The 15,455-nt window shown below is 36.1% G+C and overlaps 2 protein-coding genes across 4 annotated transcripts; both read left to right on the plus strand.

The window, feature by feature from the left end:
* The first annotated feature begins 108 nt into the window (after positions 1-108).
* Positions 109-6,693, plus strand: LOC140044761 (dolichyl-diphosphooligosaccharide--protein glycosyltransferase 48 kDa subunit-like). Its single transcript, XM_072089408.1, has 10 exons — positions 109-259; positions 771-881; positions 1,297-1,383; positions 1,741-1,844; positions 2,369-2,463; positions 3,087-3,329; positions 3,731-3,878; positions 4,630-4,750; positions 5,263-5,369; positions 6,166-6,693. The coding sequence occupies exons 1-10, from the start codon at positions 121-123 to the stop codon at positions 6,319-6,321; spliced, it is 1,311 nt and encodes a 436-aa protein (XP_071945509.1). The 5' UTR covers positions 109-120; the 3' UTR covers positions 6,322-6,693.
* A 2,855-nt stretch (positions 6,694-9,548) lies between these two features.
* LOC140043519 (kelch-like protein 7) lies at positions 9,549-14,480 on the plus strand. Of its 3 annotated transcripts, none has more exons than XM_072088042.1 (4): positions 9,549-9,711; positions 10,230-10,349; positions 11,651-11,773; positions 12,478-14,480. In XM_072088042.1, the coding sequence occupies exons 2-4, from the start codon at positions 10,251-10,253 to the stop codon at positions 13,354-13,356; spliced, it is 1,101 nt and encodes a 366-aa protein (XP_071944143.1). In that variant the 5' UTR covers positions 9,549-9,711; positions 10,230-10,250; the 3' UTR covers positions 13,357-14,480. The 3 variants fall into 3 exon arrangements, with proteins under 3 accessions (XP_071944143.1, XP_071944144.1, XP_071944145.1); XM_072088043.1 differs by lacking the exon at positions 9,549-9,711 and adding an exon at positions 9,903-9,971; XM_072088044.1 differs by lacking the exons at positions 9,549-9,711; positions 10,230-10,349 and adding an exon at positions 10,581-11,147.
* Positions 14,481-15,455: the final 975 nt, after the last annotated feature.

Raw genomic sequence — 15,455 nt, forward strand, 5'->3', positions numbered from 1 at the left:
AACAACTTTTTAAATTCTGTATTTTAAAAGAAAAACTCAATTAATATTCAGACCCAAATTACGGCCTCATTACATTTGACATCATTAACAATATCCTTCCTCTGAAACTCTGGGTCAAGCATGGCGGTGGGAGTATTTTTGGTGTTAGTCTCTGCTCTTGGGCTACTTTCCACTGTTCAAGGCAGTGGAAAAACTCTAATTTTGTTAGATTCTATGGCAATAAAGGAGTCTCATTCCATCTTCTTTAAATCGTTACAAGGTGGGTAATATTTACAATCATTTTACCGTGTTTACGCTGAGGGCCGGTAGCCCTCTAACGAATCAACAACAATGCAACGTCACCAAACTTCAACCAGGGCCGGCGCGGCCCAGAATGTGGTCCTTCCCCTTTTGAAGGATAACCTACACAGGCCGGCCTAGCCTAGCTAGTTCTATGAATTTAAATAGTGACTTAAGCTACAGTAAATACTATATAATAAGCTTATACTAATACTTACGAGCTAGAATTTTTAACCTGTATTTTTCTTAATTTTTTCCAGCATTCTTTTTTATTGTTAAAATAAATCATATTCATGTGACTCTTCATGCTTCACCAGGCCCAGTCCTCATCCTGGCATATGGATATGGCCCAAGCCTGCTAATCTGAATAAAAACTAAAAATGAGGCTTCACCTATGTATGAAAGATAACAATTTAAGAGAAAAAAATCAAATGCTGTTCTAAATTATAATTTAAATATGTGGTTAAATATTTTTCTTTCTATAATTTCAGATAGAGGTTATGAGCTGACTTTTAAAACTGCTGATGATTCTAATTTAAAACTCACCAGCTATGGAGAGTATCTTTATGAGCATCTTGTTCTATTTTGCCCTTCAGTTGAAGGTACAGTACACAGCATACAGACGAATTACTGCACCAAACTACACCGAACCCAATGAACCACACAGTGAACTATAGTAAACACATGGCTTTACTCACCATCATCTTGTTCTAGAAGGGTGGTTGTTTAGATTTTGAGGTTCAAGGCCCGAACTCTTAATATAGGGTGATTGTCGTAAGCATGACTCCTTGTATGATGCGGTTCATTGGGGTACGGTGTGTTTCATCATTGGGGTTTGATGTAGTTCATATAGCGTTTGACGTGATTGTGGACTGCTGTACATGAGAATTGAGATAGGCTATTTTAATTGTATTTGTTTTATTATAATAAATTTAGAATGATACTACCATTAACTTATTCTATTATAATATATCAATGGTATTCTGACATTTAATGCTGTTGACTTTTTTCTTATAGAATTTGGAGGCAGCATTGGAGAAGAATCAGTTTTAGATTTTATTGATGGCGGTGGAAATGTGTTAATCGCTGCTGGCTCAAGTATAGGTATAGGTTTTGTTACTATAACATGGAACTACTCTTAGATAGTGGGCCATTGCATTTTCATTAACATACCCATATATGGACACAATGACATATCACTACCATGTTTGGGCACATCACACTTTTTTTTTGTAAAACTAGTTTGATACTGTAGACAGAGCTTTAGTATAAGGCTTTGTTTCCCACAATTTGTGCACCATTTACAGTACCTTCCCTGCTTCAAAAATTCTGAAAACAGAAAACAATCACATTTGAAAACCATTACCACTATAAACATAATCAAAACTGTAGATCAATTTTATTCACAATCACAATATTTGTTTTTAATATATTTATTATTTCTTAATCATCTCTGTACAGGTGAACCCATAAGGGAAATTGGAAGTAATTGTGGTGTTGAATTTGATGAAGAAAATACCGCTGTAATAGATCATCTAAACTTTGATGTGAAAGATGAGGGAATGGTAAGTGTCTTTGGTATCCTTTTTTGTGACTTAAATTATTAGGCAAGATTTGGACCCAAGACCCTGGGATTATGAGACAGTCATCAAGAACCACAAAGAGGTTGACTATATTCTACATACATTGACATTAAGTACCTGCGAGTGGCCGAGTAGTTAAGACAGTGGAACCATAATTCTGTAGCTATACCATTGGAAAGGGTTCAAGGCTCACTTGCTCCAAGGTTCTGGTGGTAGAACGAGTCTTCTTGGATAATGACTATAAACTGTAGGTCCTGTGTACACATCTAGCTCATGTGCACTTTAAAGAACTTAGTACATCTTTCAAAACAAGTAGGGAGTTACCCCAGTGTACTAGTACATCACAGCCACTGATCGTGACTGGGCCCTCTGGGAGACCAGTCTTTTACTAAAGAGGTCACCCGGTATAAATAAAATATTTAAATGTAAGTAAGCAATTGCAAAAAAAATATATATATGTAAAGCATTTCAATTCTAATCGTATATGTTTTTCTTTATATTTCTAGCACACATTGATTGTAGCAGATCCAGCTAATATTATTGATTCTAAAATCATTGTAGGAGATAGGAAGTTAAATCCAATTTTATTTAAGGGTGTTGGGTAAGTAAACCAGTCACCAACAAATACTGTAGTTGTTGATTAAATTCCTTTCACGACTAATCTAGTGTTGAAGACAATATGCACAATTATAAACAAGGGTATATGGCTCTGTCTACACTATCAAACTTTATGTAACCATTGTACCCATATATGGACATGATGTTGTCATATCACTACTATATTTGAGTAAATCACACTAGTTTAATAGTGTAGGCATAGCTTTTTTTCTGTCACATAAAAGAGCTTTAGGATAAATAAGATTTCATGGCCATGGGAAATAGGTTACATTGCTGCCCATTTGTAATGTCTCGCATTTATTTTTGGTGTTCTCGAGAAAAAAATATGAGATATGACCATGTGTAGTCCCATACCCATCAAGTATAAACCACTAATTTTTTTAGATGGTCTTTGGATACTGTAAAACCTTGAAAAGAAGCCTACTGGGCTTCTGTTTAATGTTTTATTGTATCCAAGTATATTCCCATCACTTACTCCAAATGTTGTATCTTTTCTATCTCAGTTCGTACAATGCTTTGTTTATCTAAATTATTTCCCCTTTTTTATACCATGTTCAAGTACCCTTCATTGATATATATTCAAATGTAAAATTGTTTAATTTCTAGAATGACTGCTGACCCAGAGAATCCACTTGTTATGGATATTTTACACGGAACATCATCATCATACTCCCATAACCCCAACGATGATGTTACCGAATATCCACATGCTGTCGGTAAGAACACTCAGTTCATCACAGCGCTGCAGGCACGTAACAATGCCCGTGTCATGTTTTCTGGTTCCTTGGATTTCTTCAGTGATGCCTACTTCCAGTCGGCTGTGCAAAAAGCACTTCAAGGCTCTCAGAAGTAAGTACATTGCACGTTAAAGAAGGCAGTACACTCTTAAGCTCTGTCCACACTATCAAACTTATGTGACAAAAGAAATGTGATGTTCCCATATATAGACATGATGACATATCACTACCATATTTGGGCACATCACAATTGCTTGTCAAACTAGTTTTATTGTATTGCTCAAGCTTTAGAAAAGAGTAGGAGATTGTCTTGTAGTGTACTGCAATTAAATTCACCACCAGGAGGACCCTACTGGAGACAAGTCGAAGCTCTGTCTACACTATCAAACTAGTTTGACAAAACAATGTATGATGTGCCTAAAAATGGTAGTGATATGACAAATATTCTGCTTTAAAGTGTACTTCTACTTTCTTGAACTGTACTGTTTACTCTGATTCTGTTTTGTATTTTAGGTTTGCTAAATCTGGCAACCAAGATCTAGCATTTGCCCTATCTCAGTGGGTATTTAAAGAGAAGGGTGTTCTGCGTGTCACCGGTGTTACTCATCACATTGTGGGAGAAAAGACACCCCCAGCAGCCTACACAATTGAAGATCAAGTGGTAAGGATTATATTTGTATGCTTCTGTGTTTATTAGTGTAAATTATTTTATTTAAAATAGAAATAAGCTTTTGGGCTATCCTGGAAAATCTTTTATAATGTATTTATTTGTAATGTAATGTCAGTAAATTATGTTATCACTTTGTATGTATTTTTATGATGAATTTCCTTATAAATTCATCATCCTATTAACATGATGGTACTCATTTTGATGTACCTTGTTTAATAGTTATGCATGGTTTACTTTTAACTATCTAGCTCAGAGAGATCGGTAAATGATTTTCAAATTTTTTGAGAAGCTTTCTTATTTAGTAAATTAAAATAAAACATGGAACTCGCCTAACAAGTGAGCTCCACTGTTAAATTTGCCTTCACTGAATAAGAAACCTTTTCAACAAATATTTTGCAAATGAGATACTAATATTCAAATATTGATTATCATATCATTTATTTTGGCAAATTTCAAATACAGTAAAACAGTAAATGAGGCAGAATCATCTAAAATGTATAAATAACAAGGCCATATACATGGATGGCCCAGTTGCGTGTTCAAATTTGAGTTGTTTACCGACCGACCGACATAGTAAGCTAAAAATAACCGTCGATGGCAACACAATTTTGTAATTTTACAGTCTTTATAATTAACTCACTAACCATCCTTAAAATAAACTGCTATATCATGAATCGCTAGTAATGGTCTTGTACAGGAGCTTGCAATAAGTGTAATGTGAATGATCTTGTTTTTATTTTAGGAATATGGTATCTCAATTGAGCAGCTTGTTTCTGGAAAGTGGAAAGCTTTTGATGCTAACGATGTACAACTTGAATTTGTCCGTATTGATCCATTCGTTCGCTCCAAGCTCAAAGGCAAAAGTATGTAATCAATGTTATATTCGTTTTTAGATTAAAATAAGTCACTGTAATAACAATTATTATGAAGGTATATCATGGTCATATCTCCTAGTTTCTTAGTCTATTGACACAATTCACAATTAAAATAACAATAGGCACCAAAAGCGGGTGCTTGTAAAATTTACACACAGACCAGAGAACATTTAGGAACAAAGACACAAACAAATCTAAATAAAATATTTACATAATCAAACACAACCCGTCCGCACCTCCGAAAGAGTGTCACCTTGTTGACACTCTCTTTCCAACACGATAAAATTTGGCCATCGAAAACTACCAGTGGTTGGTTGAACCTTTTATTTCTCTGAGTTTATTCACCCAGATTGCATTTTTTCAAGCCCAAACTAACACTACACAACTGAAGCTGTTTCAACAGCCCACCTGTAAAAGGAAGACTCTTGGATGTGCGATTGTTTGTTAGTATACACACATTTAGCCTGTTTATTGATTGTTAAATTGATTGTTATCCGTAGATGGACGATTTTCTTCAAAATTTAAACTTCCTGACGTTTATGGCGTGTTCCAGTTTAAAGTTGATTACAATAGAATTGGCTATACACATTTGTACAGTACTACACAGGTGAGAGTTTGTGAATAATTTATTCCTCATGTGTTTGAAAATGATTTGAATTTGAAAGGAGTCCATGTTGCCTTTTTGGTAAACAGGCTCATAACCAGAATTAATAATAATATATCTTTATAGAAATTATTGCACATTCACATTATTACCCCGGTCATGTCAAACACGTTGGAAACATACTCCCATAATGCAGCTAGTAATCAGCACAAACTTTTGTCTTGATTAAACCGGATACCCATTTATACACCTGGGTGGAGAGAGGCAACATAAGTGTCTTGCCTGATACAAGCAATGCAGGGGGTGTTGGATTCGAACTCACAATCAGTTATCCCACGTCCAACACACTGCACCACATGCCCTTAGAGTGTATATGTGACATTGTTGAATGCATGGGAGAGTCCTAAGAGTCAATACAATATGACTATGTCTGTAATGTTACTGTATATGAATTTAAAGGCAATCTAACAACAGGACACTCGAGCTCGCCTTGCCAAGATAGGAACTCATAACAGTCCTTTGATCTTATGTCTGGCTGCGACATATACCAACAATACTATGTACATGTTTTCCACGTTGTTTGTTAAGGGGCATGGAACTGATCGTGTTGCAACCACAGATAAACCCTTTAGTCTCTCGAGCAAAGCATCCTGTTGTTAGATTTCTTCGGTTTCACTGAAAAGGATTTTTTTCACATGCTTTTAATTGGTATAAGACCTTTATAAATTTTCCACACACCTTCATAAATCCATGTTGTTGAAATATTTTTAGTACAATAACTTTTGTTTTGTTTTACTAGGTGTCTGTTCGACCATTTGAGCATACTCAGTTTGAGCGTTTTATCCCGTCAGCATACCCATACTATACTAGTGCATTTTCTATGATGGTTGGTCTATTCCTATTCAGCCTTGTATTTCTACACCACAAGGAAGAAACAAAAGACAAAAAGGAGTAGATAGTTTTTTTTCTTTTACAAATGCATATTTTTTTTCTCAACTTTATTCTTCGTTTCTTTTTTTTTTTTGGAAGACAATTTCCTTTTTAATTTTATTCCTGTCTTTCTAACCACTTGAAATTTAAAATAAATTGCTTCGTAAATGTATTTAGTTCTGGACATTCTGTATTTAATCATGGAAGGAATCCATTAAAATGTTATACCAATCCCGTCAATGTTATTAATTCAGCCAGAAAAAAAAGTCCTACTTAAATATTTAAACTGGTGAAATTTTTATTAAAAAGTTCAATTTGTAAAACATGCTGTAATAAATTGTATAGTGTGAAAACACTAAATAAAAGAGATAGGGAACAATTTGTTTCTTACAAGTAATTGTGTTTTATTGTGTCATGGTTATATTGTTTATGATGTAAGTAAGTGGAAGTGGGCTGGACAGTAGGAAAACAGACAATAGATGGACTTTGCTAATGACATCATGGAGACCTATAGATGGGAGCAGAAATAGAGGAATACAAAGAGTGAGATGGCGAGATGAAATAGGGGGTATTGGGGAACAGTGCAGTGGCAAGGAGCAGCTAGAGATCGTTCACTATGGCAGGAACATGCTGAGGCTTTCGTCCAACAGTGGACTGACGACGGCTAATGATATATTGTTTATGTCATCCAAGCCTGGTGTCCGCGGGAGTTCGAAGATTCAAATAAACCCACTTTAAGCGCCCTTATGTGCTTATCACGATTTTTGTCCCTTTAATGGAAAAAGATATAAGATAAACAAATAAGAGTGTATTGTACCTTATATTAAATCACCAATGTCTACTATCTGATGTGCGCGCTCTTTCCTGGCTCTTTCTCCAAGTCATGCAGATAATCATTCACTCGATACAAAATAAGCCTTACCAAATTTCCCTAGAAAGAATATTATTATCTATATAAACAGGACTGGATTAAAGATCTGTCTATACGTATCCGGATATTCACCCCCTGGACATTTACCCCCCGGACAACTACCCCCCGGACAACCACCACCTGGACCACTACCCCCTTAGGACAACTACCCCTTTAGGACAACTACCCCCCGGACAAATACCCCCCGGACAACTACCTCCTGGACAACTACCCCCCGGACAATTACCCCCTAGGAACAATTACCCCCCGGACAATTACCCCCCGGACAATTACCACCCAGAAAACTATCCCTTTAGAACACCCTAACCACCCAGACCATTCAACAACCTGACTCTGCAACAGTGTATAATAGGAATTAATAACTATATTTTAATGACGAATTACTATTCATTATTGTAAACAAAAGTAAAAGATTGAACATAAATATAGCCTGGTATAAACTGAAGATTGTCACACATGATCATAGGATAGTCGAACGTATTATATAGTACTCCCTGTATTTACTGTAAAGACTGGGTTCGCTAATAATAATAATAATTTTTGCGTCAGGACAATGCTTCGATAACCACTGGTCTTAAAAGAATTAATTTTTGTCTCAAATTTGTCATATATGTATTTTTGTACACTTGAAGAATAATATCACTTTTGATATTTGACCTCAATGTTCACTCACCGAATAAACGTCGATCTTTAAATAAATTCCCCTCAAATAAACGGTGACCATGTCACTCCCATGAAACATCATATGGAATAATCGGCGTCTATTTCCATTAGATTATACCCCTCCCATTGAATAAACAACTTTCTTCCAATAAATGTCCACCTAAAAACCACCTAAACAATAAACAGCCCAGGCCGTTTTTTCAATAAATACGGTACTTTAAATCTAGCACATCTAGGGTCTAGCGTGCTGTTAAACAGAATAATCGGTTAAAAAGGGGTGTTTCGAAACTAGAGACCCGAGACCAGAGACCAGAGACCCGAGACCCAATACGAAAAGGGAGACCTAAATATACGAAAAGGGAGACCCACGTACGAAAAGGGAGACCCCACTATACGAAAAGGGAGACCCCACTATACGAAAAGGGAGACCCCACTATACGAAAAGGGAGACCCTAATATACGAAAAGGGAGACCTAAATATACGAAAAGGGAGACCCAATTATACGAAAGGGAGACCCAAATATACAAAATGGGAAACCCAAATATACGAAAAGGGAGACCCACTATAAGAAAAGGGAGACCCACTATAAGAAAAGGGAGACCCCACTATACGAAAAGAGAGACCACACTATACGAAAAGGGAGACCCTAATATACGAAAAGGGAGACCCAAATATAGGTCTCCCTTTTCGTATTGGGTCTCGTGTCAGGTCTCTGGTCTCGGGTCTCTAGTTTCGAAACACCCGTTAAAAACAGATGATTTCATTTTTACAGAAACCGGTCCTATATATTTGTCTACTTTTGGATGGGGGGGGGGGTAGTTGACCGGGGGGTAGTTGACCGGGGGGTAGTTGACCGGGGGGTAGTTGACCGAGGGGTAGTTGACCGGGGGGTAGTTATCCTAAGGGGGTAGTTGTCCTAAGGGGGTGGTTGTCCGGGGGGTAGTTGTCCGGGGGGTTGTTATCCTAAGGGGGTAGTTGTCCTAAGGGGGTAGTTGTCCGGGGGGTAGTTGTCCGGGGGGTAGTTGTCCTAAGGGGGTAGTTGTCCGGGTGGTAAACATCCGGGGGGTAACTGTCTAGGGGGTAGGTGTCCTAGAACCCTGTCTATACTATCAAACTAGTTTGACAACAAAAGTGTGATGTGCCCAAATATGGTAGTGATATGACATCATCATGTCCATATATGGGCACATTAACATTTTTTGTCACACAAAGTTTGATAGTGTAAACAGAGCTTTATAAATGAAATAAAAGATCTGCTCTAATCAGTCTTTGTTATAAACCCTCTGTCAATAAGAAAAATAAGCCATTGATTTTTAATGTGTACTTATTCATCATGTCAGTGTCAACATTCTGATGCCATTGCTGTTGATAGAAAACAATTAAATGCACAGGGTATGCTATATATCTTTTTTATTCCATATTGAAAAAAATGGTATGAGTAGAAAAAATACTTATATTTCGTCATGAAATTAGAATTCCAATTTTGCATACATTATTAATTTTATTATTCATTTTTAATATTCATTATTTATGAAAAAAATGAAATGATATGTATTCTGTCGTAATATTAGTATTCATGAATGTTGTGTTACCCAACACCACCACCTGTAGTTCGGATTTCCCAATTTCCGGTATTTTACACGACCATGAAAATGGAATTTCCACAGCAAGCACCGAATAGAGTACACTGTACGTGACGTGTGTAATAAAGTTGACGTTTATATTTCACAAAAGAGTCAATTTCTAAACACTATATAGAAACACACTTTCGTTGAAATACTGAAACGGTTATATGTACGACACTGCTCAATTTCTTTAAGGTAATATATACATATGTCAATACTTTATTTGAAAATACTGTACTTCTTTAGACTAATTATAGCTAGGCCTAGGCCAAGTTGCTCTAGCAAGGAGGTGTCGGGCGTGATGTGAAAAGCACGTGGTGAATACCATCACAAAAGTGGTCCCAGAATGCCCATTCGTTGATAAACATGGGCCTACAGGCTATCTATAGACTTATTAACTATACCTTATTAGGCCTAGCCTCTAGACAGACTTGTTTGTTTATAATAATGTGTTTGTGTGTTTAATTAGTTTGTGCAGGGAGTTTACAACTCCCTGGTTTGTGTGATGTAATCTGCAAATTTGTTTTTGTCAGACATGTATTTTTTTATAAAAGAGGGTTGGCGGGGCCGGGGGCGGCCGGGGAGGAGGTTGAGGTCCTTATTTTTGCTTGATGAAAAAATGACGCACATGTAGTCGACCCCTCCATTTTGTCTTCAAATTCACCCTACTCTCATCTTGTACAGTAATACATTGATTCTATTTTGTCCATCAGTTGTCACGCGTGCATTTGAAGATGTTTTATGATGACGACGATGATACAATTCTGCCATTTCTGTCTCTCGGACCGTATTTGATGAGACGAAAAATACAAGAAGAAATGAACAAGAAAGAAGTAGGCCGAGTTTATATTCTAGTTTTAATTAGTTTACTTTTAGCTTAAATCATAATGTAGCAGTTCCGCAACCAAGATAATTAAAGTGGTGCAGTATTCCCCCTGTGTGGGTCACAGGGTTGTCAAAAGTCTCTGTTAAAAAGTGGTCATGGTGAAACCTTACCTGTACGAATTTTACTGGTGGCTGTGTCCGGTGTAGTATTTTGAATACATGTTTGTTATTAAGGGCCTGTTTCTATAGAGCAGAGAATACGGTTTTGAATACCGTTCTTTTCAAGAACCGTTTTTTCTTGCCAGCAGAAATGGGTCCCCACAAAAAACCACAAAAAAGAACCGATCTTAAAAACGGTTTCAAAAACCCCAATTGATTGCGGTCTCGATCGCAAAGAACCGTTCTGAAACCGGTTTCCGCGGAGCAATTTTTAGCTGCAACACAATCGCGGTCTCAATTTGACCCCAAAAACTGAACTCTGCAGTCTGCTGCACTGGGATGATTGCGGTCATCTCGCAGTCAAACTCGCGCGATAGGACCTAGGCCTAAGTCATTTTTATTTCTCTAGATAGTGAGTATTTTATTTAACTAAAAAATGTTGACCGATGCCATTACGAGGTTCGTAAAAAATATGTGAAGGAAAGAAGATGAGGGGACTTGTCGGGAGTCGGAAGAAAGACTCACGTATAGGCCTACATGTTTTTAAGAATATTGTAAAGCGTGTGAAAAATAGACGAGTTCAACTTGACAATATCAGAGGGTGCGACGTACCTATACTTTAACCAAGGACCACAATAACGTTTCAGGTAATAATTCCCCTTCTATGATGAAATGGATGCTATTTCTTGGGGATCGCGCTATGCGAAAAAAAGTAAACATGACCTCGATCAAATCGCGCTTCCGCCTAACGAACTGCATTGTGGTGTATATAATGACGTCATTCATAACGAACGCACATGGACGGAACCGGTTTTATTGGAGTAAAAATTGAGCTGCAACGCGATCTTTATTTATTAAACAACAGCCGAAACCGGTTTCCAAAAAACCGTTCTTTTTTTATTTTTCAATAGAAACAGGCCCTAAGTGTTTTATAATAATAGTCCTCAAATGAAATACAATATCCCACAAACGACTGAAAAAATGTAAACGCTATAGTGCTGCCATGAGTCTTTATGATCAGAGTTCATCTATCAGTATTATTTTATTTCTTGGTCCCTTTTAGTTAGATAAACCATGGAGGAAAAAATAATAATAATAAATTAATAATAATAAACAAAACAATCTCAAATAATTATCATTATACACTCAGGAAGAAGAAGCATCAACGAGCAGGAAGATGAAGAATAAGCCGACTGATTCTATTGTAATTAAAGTTGGTGTGTCAATGGGGAGATTCTTTAATAAAAAGGAGCTGAGTGATGTCAAGTTAAAGGTAAGTATATGCATTAGTTCTCCAGTAAGTTAAACAATAACAATGTATTTAAGAACACTCACTTCGTTGCTTAACAAAACGTTAATAAATTCCATTTTATGCCAGACTAAAAATGATTGTGGTCACAGTAGCGAGCTTCCGTGTCGATACTGTAGATGAAAGAGAAGGAATGAATGGAACAACGGTTGAATTATTGTCCATTAAGGTACCCTTATATCGACATGTAACTCAACTGTGTCGACGTAAGCGCTCCAAGCAACTGAACGCAACTGACAGGCACACAAAAAATGTCAACATAAGCTTAGTTGCTTTCTGTCGCCCATGTTCTACTTTTCCGGAACTGAAAACTTTGAATCGAGTCACGTGCAGTGTAGGTAACCGCGACCAGTTTGATTTTACCAAAAAAAACGTTCACGCATACTGATTCCTCTATACAACTACATTGCGCTGTAAGTTAACCACAATTAGTTACAATCAGTTCCAGTGTCGGCATAAGCACTTGCACACTGGTTCCTTTCAGTTGAGTTCCATGTGGACATAAAGGGCCCCTTAAGTCAAAGTGATTTATTATGATTATTTAATATGTATTGCATACCACTTAAAAGAATGATTCTATTGTATCTGGATAAGTAGTAGCAAGAGCGATATTCAGTAGACCTTAACTCCCAATGTTTCTCATAATGTATTGTATGTATTTTTTAAAGGTTGGTGATAAAGTCTTTGATGCACACAAGATAGTTGTAGTGTCTGCAAGCGACGTCTTTGAAGCAATGCTGATGAATGAAAAATGGCAGGAGGCAAGCAAGCAAGAGATTGAACTGCAAGATGACAACGCTGAAGACTTTGCAATGGTTCTTAAGTTCCTTTACACTGGAAGGATATGTCTTCACATCAAAAAGATCATGTCTGTGTATCACATAGCTGATAAATACAATCTAAAAGTACTAAAGCTGGCTCTATGCAAATTCCTTCATAAATTTGTGACTCAACGTAAGCAGCAGGGAAAACTCACCTGCCCAGAAGCCATTGCAATTTGCAACGCATTTGAATCCGACACGCTGATGCATCCTGGGTTGAAATCTGTCATACAGTGGATTGGAACAAATTTCAACAATTTCATAAAGAGTAGTGAATGGGAAAGCCTTCCGAGAAGAACCATTCTGATGATTCTGCAAAAAGATGAAATTGGTGACAATGAGCAGAAGATCTTCGCAGCAGCAAAGAGGTGGTTGCAGTACGATGACTCGCGTACTGAAACACCAGAACTCATCTTCGAAGTACTGCAGCACGTTCGACTGACGATTCTCTCTGCGAGGGACTTGTATACTATAGAAAACGACCCTATCGTAATAAGATGCCCTCAGATGGTGAAACTTGTTTCCGACACTATACGGCGAAAGTTTTATGAAGGTGTGCCCAACTTTATAGGTGAAAGTGTAAAACCAAAATGGCTGAAGCGTCGTGAAAGAAATTACTCCAACCCCCCCTCATGCGAAGTGTCATTCTCTTATGGCTGTTACTATGGTGATGATGATGACTACTTTGATGATGAAGACGAAGACTACTCCGATAACGAATGGTAATAGGCCTAGTTAGTAGACTGCTACCAAATTATCCTACCATAGTGATTGCACTATAACGACTCCCAATAATGTCCATGCAGTATCATACCCAAATTCTGTAATACAGTGTTAAATGTGACATCTGTATCATAGGCCCTAACCTTAACATGCTGTAATACAGGTATCATATGTGATACCGTATGTCACTGTATTACAGAATTTGCATATGATACAGGATGTATTATCCCGAATACAGAGAATCGATGAAATATTGCCTTTTGTTGTTACGTTATACTCTTTGTACATAGCCTACTTAAAATGCTATGTAAGTATCTTTTAGTTATCTATTATTGGTTATCTTTTTATTATCTATTTTTACGCAAATTCATGATTTTTACTGTCTGTTTAAAGAGAGATGTGATTTCAGACATGTTTTAAAGTAACTTTCTTACATTAAATATATAATCCAAATTCTACCAAGTATCACATTATTGTCCATAAGAAATTAATGTATTTGAATTGAGCCAACTGTTGTTATTCTGCCTACCTTGGTATCACAAAAAAACTATTATCACAATAATTATAATAAACTATAACACATTGTTTTACAAGATGTGCATATTTGATCAGGTTTGTATTTTAAACCTGAGTAACACTTGGCCTAAGCGTGTAAGGCTTGGTTCCCACTAGAACGTAATGCAAGGACGTAAACGCAACGCAAGCGTTTTAACCAATGACAAGCGAAGTTATAGACAGTTAGCAATCACAAGCGAATAAGCCATCGCTTGTGATTAGTCAATTCACTTGCGTTGCGTTACGTCCTTGTATTACGTCGCTAGTGGGAACCAAGCATTACTGTCATAGTATAATGTGCATGACAATATTCTGTAATATATTTTAAGTAAACTATAATTTTCATATAATCTACTTCAAATTTAAAAACAATAATTTTCGTAGCTGTGAAAAATAAAATACTATTTATAATAGTATGGAGTTGACTAGATTTCACATTTTATTGTAGCTTTAATTTTGTTTCTGTAGTACTAAAAAAAAATTTGTTTATGTATTAAACCTACAAATCCTTTTTGTTTGTAATTTAAAGTTGTATTTAGAAGTGTTAATAAAAGAAAAGTTGTTTGTTTTAATCTTGGTGTATTTGTTTTTTGTTTTCAAGCCCATCCAAATATATTTCGTGATTGATTCAAGTTCAAATCAAATGTTGACCAAAAGTTGATTGTTCATCTTTTACGATATTATAATTCTGAAGAAAAAGGAACTCCAATGATATTATGTACCATCTCAGTGGCTGTAAACCCAAGTCTTGATTATTTTAAATGTGAATTCATTGTAGATACAGATTTTTGTTTTTATTTATTCAGGTATAACAATTTTACAAAAAGTAGACAAAGGTCTGAAGATATGTTATTACAAAGATTAAAACATTAAATTGACGGATCAAAAGTAGACAAATTCACATCAAAACTACAAAATAAAATTGAAAAAAAAAACATTAAAATGTAACAATATTGCAAGGTTATTAAATTACTTATACCTTTCCCACATATTGATCTTAATTTTTTAATTAAATTATATATTTTTAATAGATTTTTAAGATGAATGATTATGATGAATTTCATCGCAGTAGATCAAGCAGTTACAAGACGTTTATTAATGGTTTAAACTACGATATGCTATACACAAAATAATGACACAAAGTTTGAAAATTTAATTTATAGATAACATGAAAATTGAACTGAAAATTAATTGATAGGCCTACCAAAAATACGGAAGTGCATTTCATTTAAGTATTAATTACCAGTTATTAATTTCAAGTTGGTTCTCAAATTACTGTTCCACTTTTATATAATGTTGAAAGAAAAGTGTGTGTTCATTTACTAACTTTGGATCGTTTTGGTATCATCTCTCATTATGTCGTATGTTAATGTCTTCTGTTATGTCTTACTTTTATCAAGGATGTGCTCGAGTACAGGTAGTGCAGGGTTTAATATTATGTATCCTGCCCCAATTAATGATATCTCCAGTAGGCCTACCAAAACGTTAAACGGTGATGAACTCTTGACTCCAGAGAAATTGGACAAGCGAATGTTTCCAGAGGCATT

This window comes from Antedon mediterranea, chromosome 3, assembly GCF_964355755.1.
Source record: "Antedon mediterranea chromosome 3, ecAntMedi1.1, whole genome shotgun sequence".
In the NCBI taxonomy this organism is placed as follows: domain Eukaryota; kingdom Metazoa; phylum Echinodermata; class Crinoidea; order Comatulida; family Antedonidae; genus Antedon; species Antedon mediterranea.

Excerpts from the sequence above, each read along its gene's own strand:
- LOC140044761 (XM_072089408.1), top strand. The coding sequence starts at position 121 with ATGGCGGTGGGAGTATTTTTGGTGTTAGTCTCTGCTCTTGGGCTACTT. Across the intron at positions 2,464-3,086 it reads ATTTTATTTAAGGGTGTTGG|AATGACTGCTGACCCAGAGA; the intron begins GTAAGTAAACCA and ends TTTAATTTCTAG. Across the intron at positions 3,879-4,629 it reads ACACAATTGAAGATCAAGTG|GAATATGGTATCTCAATTGA; the intron begins GTAAGGATTATA and ends TTTTTATTTTAG.
- LOC140043519 (XM_072088042.1), top strand. The coding sequence starts at position 10,251 with ATGTTTTATGATGACGACGATGATACAATTCTGCCATTTCTGTCTCTC. Across the intron at positions 10,350-11,650 it reads AAGAAATGAACAAGAAAGAA|GAAGAAGAAGCATCAACGAG; the intron begins GTAGGCCGAGTT and ends TTATACACTCAG. Across the intron at positions 11,774-12,477 it reads TGAGTGATGTCAAGTTAAAG|GTTGGTGATAAAGTCTTTGA; the intron begins GTAAGTATATGC and ends TATTTTTTAAAG.